The 17,599-nt window shown below is 37.0% G+C and overlaps 1 protein-coding gene across 1 annotated transcript; it reads right to left on the minus strand.

Annotated features, from left to right (window-relative positions):
• Positions 1 to 2,662: 2,662 nt before the first annotated feature.
• Positions 2,663 to 15,300, minus strand: vri (nuclear factor interleukin-3-regulated vrille). Its single transcript, XM_073089648.1, has 2 exons — positions 15,021 to 15,300; positions 2,663 to 5,094 (listed from the first exon to the last, which is right to left on the minus strand). The coding sequence occupies exon 2, from the start codon at positions 5,047 to 5,049 to the stop codon at positions 3,952 to 3,954; it is 1,098 nt and encodes a 365-aa protein (XP_072945749.1). The 5' UTR covers positions 5,050 to 5,094; positions 15,021 to 15,300; the 3' UTR covers positions 2,663 to 3,951.
• Positions 15,301 to 17,599: the final 2,299 nt, after the last annotated feature.

Genomic DNA, 17,599 nt, shown 5'->3' on the forward strand with positions numbered 1-17,599 from the left:
GCTGCTACAAATTTCGTGAATTCAGGTAAATATGTCGAAAATGATCAAAATAAGACGGAAATAAATATTATGAAAACAGAAACGACTGCGAATGATACGACGAAAAATGCGATTTAAAAGATTTTTAACAAAAAAATACAACCGACTTCTATGTCACTACAAAGTAAAAAATAATTGAAATAAATGTTGGTATAGTACATATTTCTGAAGTCGGCGCTCATATTAGTATCCAACGAAATATATTGAAAGGGAAATACATTGAAAGAAATATATATATAAAAAAAGGGAAGAGATGTAGCCTATGTTACTCCCATGATCCAACGGAAATTCATAATATGTTAAAATCTGTGAAGTCGAAGGGTGTAGGGCGTGCCAAAGAATATGACATAGGTAACCCTTAGTATGGGTTTTTACGTTTTTACAAAAAGTACTGTTTTTGTATTTGTTTACGTATTTCCCATACATTTCCAATCACTTCTGATACAGTCCGCTAGGCTGATTAGAAATGTATTGGTAAATACGTAAACAAATACAAAAACAGTCAATTTTGTAAAAACGTAAAAACTCATACTAAGGGTACTGATCTGCGCTCGAAAAACATTACCCTCCGTAGTCGAGTAAAAATAATAAAAACTAAAAACACGATATACAATTAAGTTTCAAATTATTGATAATAACTAGAGAATTACTCAGTATTCAAACAATATATCCGATTACTTAAAAATGTATCGTTTTTCACTCTAATTTAGACGAATGTTATGACAGCTTACATGTTAAAGTAATTTCTGTTCGACTGTTATATACAATCTATATTTGTCATTTATTTTAATCTAATTTTATGTTAATATAATTTAATTTAACTTTATTTTTCTGTAATTTGATGTCTCGTTTTCATGCTGTCGTTGCCTATAATTATTCTAGCACTTACCTTGGACTTTTTTGTATTGTTTAATTTAAACAATACACAAAATTATTGTATATTGTTAAATATGTGTATTGTTTAATTTGTGTATTGTTTAGTTTCGGCACCACCGCCTCACCTATTTCTACCTAATAACAGCAGTGTTAGGCGCTGCTGTGTTCCGGTTTGAAGGGTGTGGTAAGGGAGACAGACTTTTCCGAGGCGTTCCAGCCTAGTCCTCAGGGGTTGCAGCGCATCTGTGGCCGACCTCAGGTAGGAATATTTAATCCTATCTGGGGTTGATTACAGATGTCCATGGGCGGCAGTAGCCACTTACCATCAGGTGGACTGCATGCTTGTCTGCCACTCTCATATTATAAAAAAAAAAAAAATGTAAAGGTGTAAAGAATGTTGGCAAACATTTTAATAAATAAATAAATAAAGTCAATCAAGCTGTTTGGGCTGTACAGCGTACTAAAGAATAAGACAAATGTACGCACATATTTATTAATATCCTGCGTGTACCTCACGCATATTCTTACCAACGGTGGGGTAACATACAGCCCGAATACAAATACTCTTATTTCGATGAACACGTATCTATTCTAATCTAACTTAAGATCTCTACATCCTATTTCTTTTTCTATATTATACTATAGTAGAAATCAGATTAGTGAAAAAATAATTTAGATTTTTTTATAATATGGGAGTAACAGACAGGCATGCAGTCCACCTGATGGTAAGTGGCTACTGCCGCCCATGGACATTTGTTATCGACTCCAGATAGGATTATATATTCCTACCTGGGGTCGGCCACAGATGCGCCGCTACCCCTAACGACTACGCTGGAACGCCTTCAAAGAATCAAAGATTCCCCTACGTGTTTGGATGTTTCTGTTTTTGTTCTTGCGTGTCCACGGTACCCACGTCACTATGAGTGTAAAAAGCGTTATTTTATTTTATTATTTTATTGCAATTTGAATTATTTGTACGTTTTGCCACCCCTAACTTGTTACCTGTGTAAATGGTTTTAGCTTTGTGAATTTCAGCGGATTTCTCATCTCGTCTATATTAAGAAGTTATTTTGAAATTCATAACATCATTATTAAGTAATAATGCTGAAGTTTTATTTTTTCTTACGTCGGTAACCTTTCAAACTTTGACAAATCGGAGGTACGTGCCGGGATTTGAACTTCAGACCTCTGAATGAGGAGCCGAGTTTCTAGCGACTAGAGTATCTCTGCTTAGGTCTGCGAGGACTGCTAAGAATGGTTACTTGAGGACTACGTTGGAACGCCTAGAAATATACCCTTAACACACCTTTTAAAACGGAAAACAGCACTTAACACTGCTTTGATTAGCTATAGTTGAGGCTGAGTATCACAATGGGTCCTGCCACCTTCAAATATACTTTAGATATCTTTTAAGTTTGGGTGTTCATGTAGTTATATGTATGTTTAAGTTCATATAATGAAGTGTGTGTGTCTTATCTATCTATTAGGCTTAGGCAGTCCACTGCAAAACAGGCCTATTTTTCGCCACTGGGACCGGACTAAAGCCATGTGAATCCATCAGTTTCCTGCAGTCTGTCAGTTCATCAGTCCATCTACACATTTCGTATTATTTTTCTTGTCTTCTCCATTCAAGAACTTTGTTACACTAACCACAAGTGTAAAAAGTCTTAGCTATTTACTTATATTTTATTTATAAGGTTTTGGGGTCTTCAGGTCTTTTAGGTACGGATAAAAAATAAAATTCATATTAGTTGTAATGTACACAATTTATTCATATCGTATAGAGTTTCTTATACAAAGATAATAAATTGTAAAATCCTCTTTCGCGGTCCGAATAAATAAATACTTAGTAGTAACTCCCTCAGTCCATCACATGCCCTTAGGGCAAATAGGAGTATAACTTACAATACAATCGAATACTTCTATAACCTTTTAGGATTACCGTTCCCGACCATGTGTTCTGAGATGCAATTTGGAGATAAAAGAAACGCCAAGCGTCCGTGGCTCTGAATGGCCCATCGTGGCCCATGCTGGCCCATCGCGGCCCATGCTGGCCCATTGCTTGTTGGATTAAAACATTGCACGCGATTAGATCGCACTGAGCACGTGGTTGGGGAGTGCGGGTTACATTACGGATCGATTCTAACAAACCGCCAATTTATTTCTAAACATGTACAAAAATATTACTTTAGGCTATTTTATAGGTAGGTATGTATTGTCAAAGGCACTGGTATCCTTATCCTGATTACAATCTGATTTACAATAGGATTTGTTGCTCTTAAAAATACTTTTCCATTACTTGACAGCTTTCCCGAGGATCTATTTTTATTTTACAGTTTTTTTTTGGTTTGGAACATAACGGGCATTCCGAATGAGAAAGACTATACATTTAATTTATAAATAACCATCTACAATGGACTTAATTACTTACACCTACTTAATCTAGAACTTACAAAACGTAGTCTTTAGCCATCGATTTTCACCACCGAGTCTTCGAATAGATGAAACAGATCTACTTCGCTTACTTATATATTACATATACATTATACATAGCTCACCACTAAAAATGCATTTTTTAAATCTATCACTGAGTAGATAAGTTTTATCTGCTCGAAAAGTCTGTAAACCGAACGAAATTAGTCTCATCAAATTGAAGGGACCGCGGACGCGCCCGCCCGCGGGACCCTCCCCTACGGAACGATACAGATACACCGATACAACTACTAGGAAGGATTACGAATAGGCGATGCGACTTAGCCGCGTACAGCTGCACAATATCATACAAATATATATCTTCATCTCTTTACAACGTGGTAACTTCGACTACTAGGGAGAGGGTAGGTTGAGACAGTTTGTACGAATAAGATCGACACGTGATCGCGAAACGGGGCCGCCGCAACGGCCCGGCGCGGCGCGGTGCGGCTCGGCGCGGCAGCGGTGCGGCGCGGCATCGGTGCGGCGCGGCGGCGGTGCGGCGCGGCGGTGCGGCGCGGTTCAGGCGCGGCGCGCGGGGCGCGGGTCACGGCCGGCGGCCGCTCAGTGCTCATGCATCCGCGTCTTGTTCTGGTGCATCATGTTTTTGAGCGTGGCCACCTCGGTGGCGAGTCGTGCGAGCTCCGCCTTAAGGTGAGCGTCTTCCTCCTCGACGTCCGTCCGTTGCTGCCTATACTCCGCACCCAGCGAAATCCCGGAGTCTCTTTCGTCACTCGAACCCTCGCCGTCCCAGGACGGGGACGAGCGGGGGCCGGGCTCTTGCTTAATATGCTGGAGGGACAGCAGGGCGCTGGCGACGTCCTTGTCCCCGAGGTGTGATTTGTGGCGAAGCTTGAGGGGCAAGCAATTATTCTCTGGCGCGTATTGTTCGGTCGTTTCGTCGCCGGAGCCGGACAGCGAGGATAACTCGTAGGGCGAGGGAGCGCGGCGGGTCCTGGACAGGTTGAGCACTGAACCAGGTGGTTCGTAGTGAGCGGGGTGCGGGTAGTACGCTTCTGGGGGCGGCAGCCTCTCCTGGTAGGGTTCTGGCGCTCGCTGGGGTGGCGGCGATGGAGGCGACGCCGGTGGTGCCGGAGCGGGTGGCGGAGGTGCGGGCGGGAACAGGGCACTTCCGGACAGTTTACTTCTCTTCGTTACGCATAGCACCTGATCACAAGTGGGCAGAGTCGCCAGCACTTGATCGATGCTGATGAGGGTCTCGCCACAGATCCCGTACTTCTCCTTGATGGCGTCCAGCTGTGCTTTGAGCACGTGGTTCTCCTTGGACAACTCGACAACACGTTGCTCGAGGACCATGTCATTGAAGCGGCGTTTTTCGCGAGAGCGCTTGGCGGCCTCGTTGTTGCGGCGACGGCGGTCCCAATAGCCGTCGTCCTTCTTGTTGTCGGGGATGAACTCGCGCTGCTTGCGCTGGCCGAAGTAGTCCTTGCGCTTGTTGAAGTCGAAGGAGTTGTTGTAGTCATGGGAGTCGGGTGGTGAGCCGACGGAGAGCTGCTGCTGGTCGAGCGGGAAGTGCGGGGAGACGGAGAGGCGCGCGCGCGGCGGCGGCGGCACCCGGGCGGGCGGCGGTGCGGGGCCCAGCCCGGCTCCCGCGCCCGCGCTCAGCAGCTGTTGCTGGTTCAGGATGAACTCGGCGACCATGTTTCGGCGGACGACGCCTTGTCCGCACGGCAACTCGAATTGGTTCTGTAACAAAGAGCGACCTTACGTTAGTAACAGAAAAGTTGCAGTCGTCTAAATGCGCGTTGCAAAATACAGTCGAGTGGAGGTTGCAAAAATTCTGTCGCAAGATCCCGCGTTGCGAGTTAGACGTGGATCACCTTTGTGAAACGGCGTTGCCACATTAACCGTTTTTTCGCCCCCTTCATGTTAACAGAGCTCGTTAATAAATCGCATTTCCTAACCTTTCGTGTTACCTACCGCGAGTGCGCAAAGGTTACGAAGGTACCTTCCGTTACAAAATTTACTTCCTGCGACGGTGAGCAAAGAAATGGATGTTATTTAAATGGGTAGAATTAGTGGCTATTAATTTTTTCGTTGAAAGAAAGCTAATTTTTTAATGCAACGAGGTTCACAATGCAGTGCATGCCGCCGCACACGCGACCACTTAGGACTTATTAGCCGTTTCCGAACAATAATATTTAGATTTCGCAACGAACACGTTGGCAGCAGCGTGTTTCGATTGCTGACGCCAGCCAATTCAATATCAATCTCCCATCGATTGGCTGGTCGTTAACCTTTGCTAACACCCTCAATTCGAGTATCTAATTACATAAACTGACCACGTATCGAATTTACGAGTTGATTATGAATTTACGACAGGAAGCGAGTATTGAAAACGAAAAGCTATCGTTTTATTATCCTTGTAAACAATGAGTGAATTGATCGTAACCGCCCATTGTGCTATAAAGTAGCTATAAAGCTAATTTTTTTAATAGTACAGGCTGGCACAGTAGAAAAAAGTTCCCATATCACGTGTGAAGACACGAGAATCGGGCGCGCAACGTGAGAGTCCTTTCTATCTGAAATTATGCTTTTCCACAGCTATTTGCATCTATTTGTACTATGTCGCTGAGCCAGACACGTGCCCCTACGGTATTATACGAAATTATTCACAATTTACTCCTTATGAAATTCGAAAAAGATCATTAGATCTGTTCTAGAGAATTTTAAGATGTTTTTAAGCTATCTCATTGCATTCAAATCTTTATATAAGCTCCCAGTGATTTCGACTCTTTTGTAATGGTAATTCCTCTGACGTTTGTGAATCGGATCTTATAGAATCAAGTTATTCTGTAAATTAATTCTCGTGTCAGTTAGTGTTGTGAGATTAACCGCAAAGAAAACGCAGTAATCAAATGCAACCGGTTAAAACGGTGCCATGCAAGAAATCTGTAGAATGCATATTTGCATATTTAATGCAATTTCTCAGAAATATCGGTAATTTTTCAAAAAAACTAAAATCTCAGCGAACTAAACATTTAATTACCCATAATCAAATAATACCAATAATTTAAAAGTAATAAACATTGATACCTAAAAAAAAATATTTTTAAAACATGTTTAAAGTCTGTTAACTTTTCTTATCTGTGCTGTCAAGTCACTTGTTACTCTGTGTCATATTTTTACCTGTACTGATAAATCCGGCATCGAACGGTGTTAAGAATGCGCGCCCCACTGTATTCGGTGTCAGTGGGCCGCCCCAGATGTGGACTCCGTTACCGACTAACTGTACGATTAATCGCACCAACTAAGACCGTTTTTACACTATGCGAACGATATCGGATCGTATAAATTAAATGATAATGGCAATGTGCATGTCGGATGTCAACGATGGTTAACCGATTTGGATGTGTTACTAGGTATCGGATAATGTAAAACTCTGTTATGTTGAACTAAATGTCATAGTTTACGTGGGAATATTTCTTTGCCACGCTATTGAATTTAAATGACATGTCACAACGCTTGGCATAGATTTTGGTTTTATAGGTTCAAGTTCTTTGCCGGTTTTAAAAAAAGTATGTCGAGTATCTGTGGCAATAAAAATAATTTATCAATATTCACGTTGGCTCTGAAAATATACGTTATTATTTTTGATTAATATTCATTTATGTTACTAAATATATGTTTATTTTTGACAATTTCAATTATTATGTAGTTATCGAAGCCAGTATCGTGGCCTCATTATCGTAATTGGGTAATTCGTGATTTCCTAAAACAATAACCAATTTATCATTTATCATTAATATCTAATTTATCATTATATATTTATCACACGAGGACACATTTATTACCCAATTTAATTATTTATACTGAACAAATGTTTACGTAATTTAATAGTTGGTTTAAATTGAGTAACGACGGTTTAATTTTTCGACAGTTCCAAATTGCAGTTCAAAAAAAATTGGTTTCTTTATTTTCATGAATATTTTTTGTACTCGTTAAGAAATTATATATTTGTACTTGTGTGACACTTAAAAAAGAAAAGAAAAAAACTAAGACCAAACGGTTTAGATAAATAATTTATTAAAATGAATTCAATAGATCTTGCAATCTTAAAATGAGCTTATATTCTCCCATCATTTGATTGCAATAACATTACTGACACAATAAGTGGTTTCATTGCAAAGGTTGCGGTAATAACGCTGTGTGCTCCATTTGCGAGCAAAAAGGCGCACTGTCCGTTAAGTTGACGGTTGGCGGAACACGGACAGTTAAATACAAGTTAACTGCTATGGAGCGACTTAAAAACTCTACTGTCTACACGTGCCTCACGCTAGGAGTCCCTTTGGCACCTATGGTATTAAAACATACGAATATAATGTGTAACAGTAACCTAAAGTCAAAACAGAATCTAACTTGGATTAAATCTAAAGCTTGTAAAGCAAGAGTTGGCAATACCAAATACTGTAAAATCATTTAGAAAATCCTAGAGTACCTTGGACAGATTAATGGAATTTTGTGTGTATTATGTTCGTAACGTATAAATAAGCAGATGGTGCTAGATATGAACAGTTATTTTTAAATCACAGACAAACTGTTCAATTATATTCATTTGATAATGAATTAGCTAAATATAGCATATGTTTCATATTATTTTATGAATATACAATATCACTACGATAATATGAGAACAAAGTTATTTTTAAAACACATAATCAGCTTAAGCAGAAGTTGATGTCAATATTTAAGATGACTCAAATTCTGCTAACATTCTAATTTAGGAATGGAACCTTAATTTTCATATTCATCATTCCTAAATTGATTTTACTGATTGCTCTGTCAATAGCCATCACTAACGGTGCCTTATAACAATCAAGCACAACTCTAGCACTTCGACAGCTATCACTAATCTTGTACTTTCTCGCGAAGGCACCGTTACCCAAAACTGGGACCGTACGGTATCACGCCGCTTTTTATGCTCATCTGGTCTCTAAAACTCGTAATACTGTTATGAAACGGCAATTTGGTGTTTCGTCACCGCGTTTCAAGGTTGGGTTGGGCAATGTTGCGCCAACCGATCATTAGTTGGCTTATTAAGCTCGTTGGTTTATCTATGCCCTATCTATTTGGGACACAGATAGTGTACATAGAATTGCGGTTGAGTTTTTAATTTTACGTCTCTTGCTAAACACGCAGGAATTTTATTAATACACATTTTTGTTGCATTTAGAAACGGATTATCTTTAAATTCTTAGCAAATCTCTATTCTTGTTTAGATCAAAATCATAATGATTTCAGTGTTGTGTATTTTGATCTTGTCTGTATATTGATATCTGCAAGGCCTCCTTTATTTCATTTTCTGTTTATCTATTTACTTTTTTCTCACATTAACCCATTTCTAATCATATCATATATATCATATCATATCATTTTTTGCCCACGAGGGTAAATTGCATTATACACTTTGATATTTTCTAACCGATACTATTTATTCAGTTTAGTCAACCACAGGCATACTGAATAATCTTACAGGCCAATACTCCTAGAATTTTATTTTAAATCATTACCATGTCTCAATTCTTAGTTTATATTCATTAGGAACGTGTTGTTTCACGTTTCGTGGTGTGGCACGAGGGGCGTGCTGGATGCCCTTGTGCTAGGTTGAGGTTATTTTTAACGTCAACATCACGTCCAAATGTCCTTTTTTGCTGCATTTTGACGCATTAGGGCTTAGTCGCTTCTTGACTATGGGCGGAGACTTACGATTTAGCTCCTGGTTAGATTTAAATATTCGAGTACTTACTAAATACTAAATTAAATTGTTAAGTGATTCTAAATTGCAAATGTTTTATTGCGATCATAATTATGTAGATTTTCAAATTGTTCGAATAGTAATTTATTCGCGTATAGTCTAGACTGAATAATTAGGAAATTAGTGGTGGGTTTTCGTTAGAATTGCAAATTTAATTTGACTTATATGTGCCCATATTGACCGATTTGTCGTTCAAATTTTAGTTATGTTAAAGCGTTCAAATTAAAGTTATGTATTTAATGTAGTTATAAGTATTTTATTCAGATATTTTTTACGTTTCTTATCAACGTATTTCTTAAGTTTAGCTACTGACTCATAGAAGAAGTTATTTCGCAAACTGATAACAATGCGTTTGAGCAACACATTTTTTTACTGTTACGCAAAAGTTTAAATTGTGTCAACATTGAACGTACAATAAATATATCGCAAACACTTATTGAAGCTAAATTTGAATTGATGAAAAAACCAAAACTATTTTCGTTGATGCAAGAAAGGTAAATTGAATGAAGATAGATAAAAACGTTTTAAAAAGAGTTAAATTCGTATTAGTCCTTCAGTAAACTGATTCAAGAACAGAAGTCAGAGTACGGAAAAAGCGCAAAAAAGATTTCCTAGTAACAATCAGACGTGATATTGTCTGAACTTGATACGTGACGAGGTTTCTTGAATTCTTCGCGCTTCTTACATAACAATGTTTTGAATCCGTCACACATAGTTAGCGTGCTTTGCATTATTGTTCATTTATTTTTAGAATTCTCCATCATCATTGAATTTGTCTAAGTACTCTTGAGCAATGCGTTGAATCATTGCCGTAAATCATCAGCTATATTTAAGACGCGAAGCCATTATCAATCCAGTTCATATTTGGTTTACGAACGCGATTCTAAAAATAACGTTTTAATTATAATTATCATTCCCGATAATATTTAATGATGTTTTAATTTAAACGGCCTCAATATATATACTACTATCAATAATGTATGCATGAACAAACAAACAAAAAGTAAGTAGTTGTTTTAACTCTGAAGTTGGAAAATGTTTCAAAGTCCTAGGTGAGAAGTACCAGGCCATCAGATCTTCGAACAATCATAGATTCGCTCGCGTGTTCCAGGGTACATCGGCACATGACCTTACGGCGGCGTGATTGTCCTACCGGCGCACGTGTGGGGGCAACACGGCGCGGTCACGCGGCAACCTACACGTGCCCGGTCTTGAACCCTCACGTTGACGTTTGCGCAACGCGAAGCACGTTTGCTCCTCACTAAACCGTTATATAAACTACAACGTGATCTCGGAACGTGAAAACTAATTATCGATCACCGTAATCGCCCTTGACCGTCACTAGCGAAAGAACGAGTCGACGCTTGTCGATATTTATAGCGGCGATCCTGATTTCTCGACTGTCCGCTTGGATTGGGTTAGGTCGTACTGTCGTTTATAAATAATGGATTTGTTATCAATAGTACTATTTTATTAAGTATAACGATGTTTTCTTGAATACACAACAGTTCTGACGTACAAGGCAGTAAGCATTTACAAGTTAATAGCCATTGCAATTAAATACGATTGCAATTGGCACATATTATTTAAAGGCTCGATGAAAACAATTGCGCTCTTGACCTTCCTTTTAAACGTTCATAGACAATATCAACCATCTTGGAAAAAGTAGAGAAAGTAGTACAGCGGTAACTTTCCACACGCTCGCCGCTTATTGCGCGGGAAAAGTAGGCCGACCGCCATCTTTGATCTGACATTTTACTGTCATGCGAAGGTGCTTTATAGCATTATGCCAGTTAAATTACAATTTGATATAACTGCAAAAATGGTAGCCACTTAATTTTATGATCGCGGTATTAAATCATTTCGTGTTTGGCGCCATGTAGCCAATGTATTTGATTACAGTTTATGGTATCTGGCCACGGTATGTTTTCTAAACATTAGATAGCGTGTTATGTCTTTGTATTGCACACAACCGGCTAAAGCAAATCCTTGGCGTTAAATCACGCATAAAGTTAGCTCGAGGATTTGAGGAAGGTCGCAATTTCTGGATGAGTTTCAAGCATTTTTCTGATGAGAATTGCGTATACTTGACCGATATCCATTCGCATTTTAGTGTGAGGCCTTTGTGCAAGGAGGGTTATTTCGGGGTAGCCTCTGGGTCGCGCCGATAAAGCTTTGGTGTCAAGGTTGCGTTTCATAACAACTGGTTCGATAAGCGGCGTCCAATACAATTGTGTCAAGGACCTCAAACTTTTCCGGTAGGATTTCCCTATCTGATAAACTAATCCTTCTACAAATACATGATTGTTTGGACGAGACTCAATAAAGACAGACCTACTTTGCGCTGACCTTGCTCCAAACCTATAGCTAATTGCCGTATTATTAAGAAACACTTAACCTATTTCTGTGTGCTAGATTCTCCGAATTTAGCTACCGACCACTTCAGGATGTTACGTAAAACTATTTGGATTCTAGGAAGCGTTACATGCTGATCTGTAATGAGTTGTATTTCCCTAATGATTCATTGCGTATTGATCATTATCTTTTTAGATCAGGAGCTGTTAGGTAAACTAGTTCAGTTGCAATTGCTTGCTAGGAGTTCCCCAGTGTAGTATCGGTTAATTTACGGCAATGGACATTATTTTTAATTATACAATTAATGCGACCAGCTCTATTTAAACGGCTATCAGGGCAGCCTTGGTGATTACAATATCTTTGTTATGCGGCGTTTCTTGGTAATTCTGTCTCATTACCGTTGCGTCATTGCGTTCCATTTTAGTCTGTAGGAAGCTTAGGACCTCAAATAAGATACGTCACGCGTTCTGATCTACTTTGTCGCAATTGGTCGTGTACACTCACGTGCACATCGTAAGTAGGTTAGAGTTACGCGAGCGGGCGAGATAAAAAAATAGGTCAAGTTATCTTTGCTTGTCCTCGCACCGATGAAATTATCGGCTTGTATGTATTGCGCGTGAAAAATCGTGTTACGTAATGCTTTATCGTAATTATGTACATTATTGTATATGATGTCATTGATTTCAATATCGTCGTTGGATCAGTATACTTGGTCTAGCGTAACGTGCGTATCGTGTTTCAGGGCTGGATAGTACCGGCTTCATCTACCATTTTGTTTAATGTTCGTATTACTACATTATGATTTATTATTGCATACGATTCAGAAAAATCACGATGTTGTTATTTAGGCAGCTTATAGCTATGATCTCATCGTTTTGCGTGTTCTGTACGAGCGTGTATAAAATGAACCAGGGTCGTCGTAATCCTTACATGACGTTGTAAGGGGATTTAAGAATTCATAACTATGCCAGTCATGATGCACGATTAACTAAATGCATGCGGGTATGACCTTATGTTTAATAGTACCTTCCGGACAACCTTGCTGTAGTTCCTGTATTACATCATGTGCCGATAAAACGTTTATTGTAACGCTATCTGTTTATTGCATTTCATTGTGTACGGGTGTAAATATAAATAGAATTAGTTGAACAGCGGAACTGGCTTGAGTGACCTCAGGGCGCATAACTTACATAAACTGTTTACAAGTTTAGTGTAAATATATTACGTCTCTACACAGCATTTTATGTTAGATAAAAGCAAATCAACTTTGATTCGTCTAAAATAACGGATTTTACTGCTGTGAAAGAAGTTAATGAAAATCGGATTTTAGCCATAAAATAAAGCGATATTGCATACTTGAATTTCGTAGTTTTAATAAGGAACGAATTCAAATCGCGACAATAATAAGCGTGCAAGATTAGGGCATAGATACGTTTAAACTACAGTCATAAGTGAGTTACTGGATAGTCTATCTATTGTAGTGTGTCTTGCAGTGTATTGCGCAATAACGCCCTAGGGACGTTGCGTCATGCGTTCGTACCTAACTGACCTTTACACGACGATCGATTGAATTGCACGATACATTTGTTTGTTTTCCAACCACTTTTTTATTCATTTGCCGCATACGTGCACTAATATTGCTAGTTACATCGTCGCGTTCAAACCATGATTTATTTATTTGCCGCATACTTGCAAAATTTTTATGATATTGCCGCATACGTGCAAGGTGTCTCAAATGTATTTGCTGTACATGTAAATTAATGTTTTGGCCGCAGTTCAATAGGAAAAAGTTATCATGCTGATGACAAATTCTAGGAAGCTTATTTTGTTTCAGGAAAAATGTATGTTGTATTTTGTGTTTCCGTTATGATTTGATTTGCTTGTGGTTTGAATTTGAGGAAAGAAATGTTTTTGGTGTATTCCGGTCATCAAACTATGAAAACTCAACAATGGTGAAGTATTTACTGTTTGAGACACAAAATGCAAATGAAACGAAAAATCTCAAGACGTAGACTGATAAAAATTACCACATCAAAAATACGTTACTAAATCTAGTTTCCGTACATCCGAGCGAACGCACGCGGGAATGGAACCTTGAACCAGTTGTGTAAGCCCACAATGGCTTACGACAGCGCCTGGCACCGCTTGCGACACTGCCACTAAACGCAATCGCAATTACCGTTCAAACTCGAAATTTGATTTTAATTGCGATTACACTTTTATGACAATTTTAGTTTTGAAAAAACAAATTGAGAAATTCATAATGCATATTTTTAGTTTTTAGCATATTTATCCATTGTTGTGAAAATTGCCGCAATTTTGGCCTTTCTTTCAAAATAATTAATACAAGTTTTCATAAAAAAGATATTTTTTATCTAATATTATTAAAACGTTAGAAATAAAAGTAAGTTTTTTTCTAGATCATTCATGATAAAATTGTCTGCCTGACTCAATAGTAACAATGATATAAAAATCTGATAACCTGACACGATTTAAATTTATCAAATGGAAAATCCTAATAAAAGTTCGCATAAAGTGTCGAAAATAAACGTAATACCGAGATAGCAAAACAATTTGTACGATTTCAAAGATATAAACAGATAACGACAAGAACCGAGGAAGTCGTTGCAAAACAAAAGATTGAAAACAAAGACTAGGTTTAATCGGCCAAGAGCATTGGACGTGGAATTTTACAAAAATATCGAAAAATATGACAGAATTTTTCTACGCATTTAGTTTTATAAAATTCCAATTATTTCTGTTAAAATTGGAATGTAGAAAATTTTAAAATCACAATTTCACGTCCCTTAAAATTATAATAAGAATTTATTGATAATAAATGAGTTAAAAATTAGATTAAGAATTGATTGGGTATTTAAATTATTGCTTGAAGTTCGTTGAATATTAAATAGAATTAGACACAAAGCAAATGGAGTGATGATAATACCACGAATATTTGGCAAATGCCTACGATGCATGAGTAAACAGATTCGAGTGAAGTCATTGACATTAAGAAAAAACAATTTTACGGAACGGAATTGGTACATGGTGTATTCGCCTCTGACTCATCTTAATTTATTAGTCATTGTAATTTATTGTAATTAATTGAAGCAATGTGGAAGTTGAAAATTATAGGCGTTCGACAATATTTGAAAATAAAATTTGATTTTAAAATTTTTAAATTCGGGCACGACTTTTCCTTTCTCTGCTGCATTTTTTTCAGAAATAATTAAATTTTTTCTAAAATTTTAGTATTTCTGAAAATATAACTTTTTTGTTATTTTTCTATTAATCTCAAATATTCATTTTTAAAATATTATTTAGGTACAAACAGTTAAAAAATTTTGTTATCCAGGTTAAACCCGGAAAACTTTTCAGCCAACATTGGTTTTGGCGAAAATTGTTTGAAAGAACTTGAAAAATATTTTTCGAATAATTTGTAATATTTGAAAAAAACAACAAAAATAAGCAAAATTAATGGGGGGTAGTTAAAAATACTTACGAAAATATTTGCGGCAATACTCCACTCCTTATCCGGAATTATCCAAATAATGGGAACAATGTCATAATTTCACAAAACAGCAAAAAACACAGAACCGTCTATGGGGTAGTTTATAGTACTTCGAAATGGAACAATAATGTTTCACTTCCACTTGTCACGTCCAGAAAGATTTTTGTCACTATCACAATGTTGTTATGATGAAACACTGCGAGGTGCGTAGTAGTAGCTACTAGGACTCGTCTAACCTCTGTAACGTCTAGAGTGCGACTAAATTGTAGTGGGGTCGGCCGACTCGACTCACGGTCTGCGGCGCGCACACATAGACGAGTTGCGCGCGTGTGTGTTATTACAGTAGTGTGCATTCTACACTAGTGTGCGTATTTATGTAACTTACCCTGACTGTGTGTAATCACTTCGGCTGGCAGCGCTATTGACTCAATGTAGTGTCCGATTTTTTAGTTAATTCGCTATTGAGTCATGTATTTGTTTCGTTTTTGCGCTTCTATGAAATCAGTAATCGATTGATAAGCGTTACTTTGGGCAATTTATAATTGCGTAATAAATTATTTTTATATGCGTTTTTTTGGTTTCATTTTTAGGTGTCTATGATCTGACGTCATATATAATATAATGTAGTATAAGGTAATATGATAATGATATACGTTAATTGGTTTTATGTATACGTCATTGTAAAATTATATAAATTCGGATACCACAGAAGGTAAATTAGGACGAATTTAAATTTATGAATTTGAATTGGAAAAACGTCACAACTACGTCATTCAATAATTTCAATACTTTTGGGATTATGTAAATTTTAAGAATACGTTTTGTAGTCACGTTTCAGCATTGATAAATTAATTTTCGCCTAGTTAGTTTGGCGAAGTAAATTGCAGACATTCCAATTGTTCCCTAAAAGTGATAAAGTGTAAGGTGATAGAATTCTTCAGGATTCAATTGCTATGGTACCACCGTCACTCCTATTATTTAATTATCACATGTGTAAGCTGCTGTGTTATAATTTGAAGGGTTGAGTAATTAGTAATTACTGTAAGGACAATCTAGTACTTAAGGGTAGCGGCATTCTGTGGCTTACCTCAGTTAGGACGTTTATCTTATCTTACCAAGAAAGGTGGCATATTATCAGATGGATTAAATGATCAATCGCCACTTCTATTGTACATTAATTATTCTTGTAGAACTATTTTAAATAATAAAACATTTTAGAACGGCTGTAATATTAATGTTTAAACCAATTTATCGCCAGCAATTAAATTGACTATTATTAACATAAAATAATTAAAAAGTATAAATGCGTTGAAAATAATTCTTACACATTAATAATATTACAACGGATAGTTATTTTAATAGGTAAATATGTGTTACAACCAAATGTAATGTAATCTTATTTATCGAAGTGAGAAGATCTATAAATATTATAATAATTGCTTCGTCACAGTGGTTGTGTAATCAGGCAAGGTGATTCGTGTTCCGTATACACTCAGTTTTCAAAATTCTTCAGAGGTTATAAATAATGAAATAAATAGTTTTGATGAAAAAAGTAGCTAATTTTGTACTTTTTTATTCTTCGGCAGTGTAATAATATGTGGGTTCCATATTTTCGTTTTCGTAAACTTGAAATACTAGAATGATGGATTAACTTGAAATCATTATCATCATTATTGATGGATTGAATCATTATTGATGAATTATCAATATAAAAGTGTTTTTGTATTTTTATCTCGTTGTTCTTATGGGAATAATAAATTATCAGGATAATAGGTATAAAATTAAATGTAAAATTAAAATTAAATAATTAAAATTAAATGTATAAAATTAATTTTAATTATTTAAGTAAAATATGTCTCCCATATCAAAAATGTTTTTTTTTTTTCTGAAAATTATGACAGTGTCGGCTCTATAGTCTAATTATTTTTTGGTTGCAGATATTTTAGCTAATTTAATTATTCACAATTTTGGGAAATACCATGACATACAAGAAAACGTTAGGTGTAGGTAAAATAAGTGTCATCTGGACTTTGTACCTTGTCGGTGCGTAGTCCAACGCAAATATGGTGGATTTGTGACGAAAATTCGTCATAATAGGTCCAAAAATCTATTGCGTACATGATGTTACCATAATAATATTTAATGTGTTATGTCTCGGTGAATCATTAGAATACTTTTTTCTCCACTATAATATTATAAAGAGGAAAACTCTGTTTCTTTGTTTGGTTGTAATGAATAGGCTCAAAAACTACTGGACCCATTTTAATTCTTTCACCATTCGAAAGCTATATTATCCACGAGTAACATAGGCTATATTTTATATGAAATATATTTGATAAATAGATTTTGAGGCGGTACAAAGTTATCCGGGTCAGCTAGTATATAATATAGAAGTAGTAAGTATGCAGGCACTTGACCGTAAGTGACTACTGCCCATGTACATTTGTAGTCAACTCCAAAGAGGATTAGATTCTTACTTGAGATAGGATACAGTTGAGCCGTTACCTTTGAGGATTAAGATGGAATGCCTTATCACTTCCTTCAAAGACAGCAGCGCTGGACACTGTCGT

Source organism: Epargyreus clarus, unplaced genomic scaffold, assembly GCF_041222505.1.
Source record: "Epargyreus clarus isolate Ecla_fem2 unplaced genomic scaffold, WU_Ecla_fem_2.2 ptg000031l, whole genome shotgun sequence".
NCBI lineage: Eukaryota > Metazoa > Arthropoda > Insecta > Lepidoptera > Hesperiidae > Epargyreus > Epargyreus clarus.

Coding starts and splice junctions, on each gene's coding strand:
- vri (XM_073089648.1), bottom strand. CDS start 5,049: ATGGTCGCCGAGTTCATCCTGAACCAGCAACAGCTGCTGAGCGCGGGC.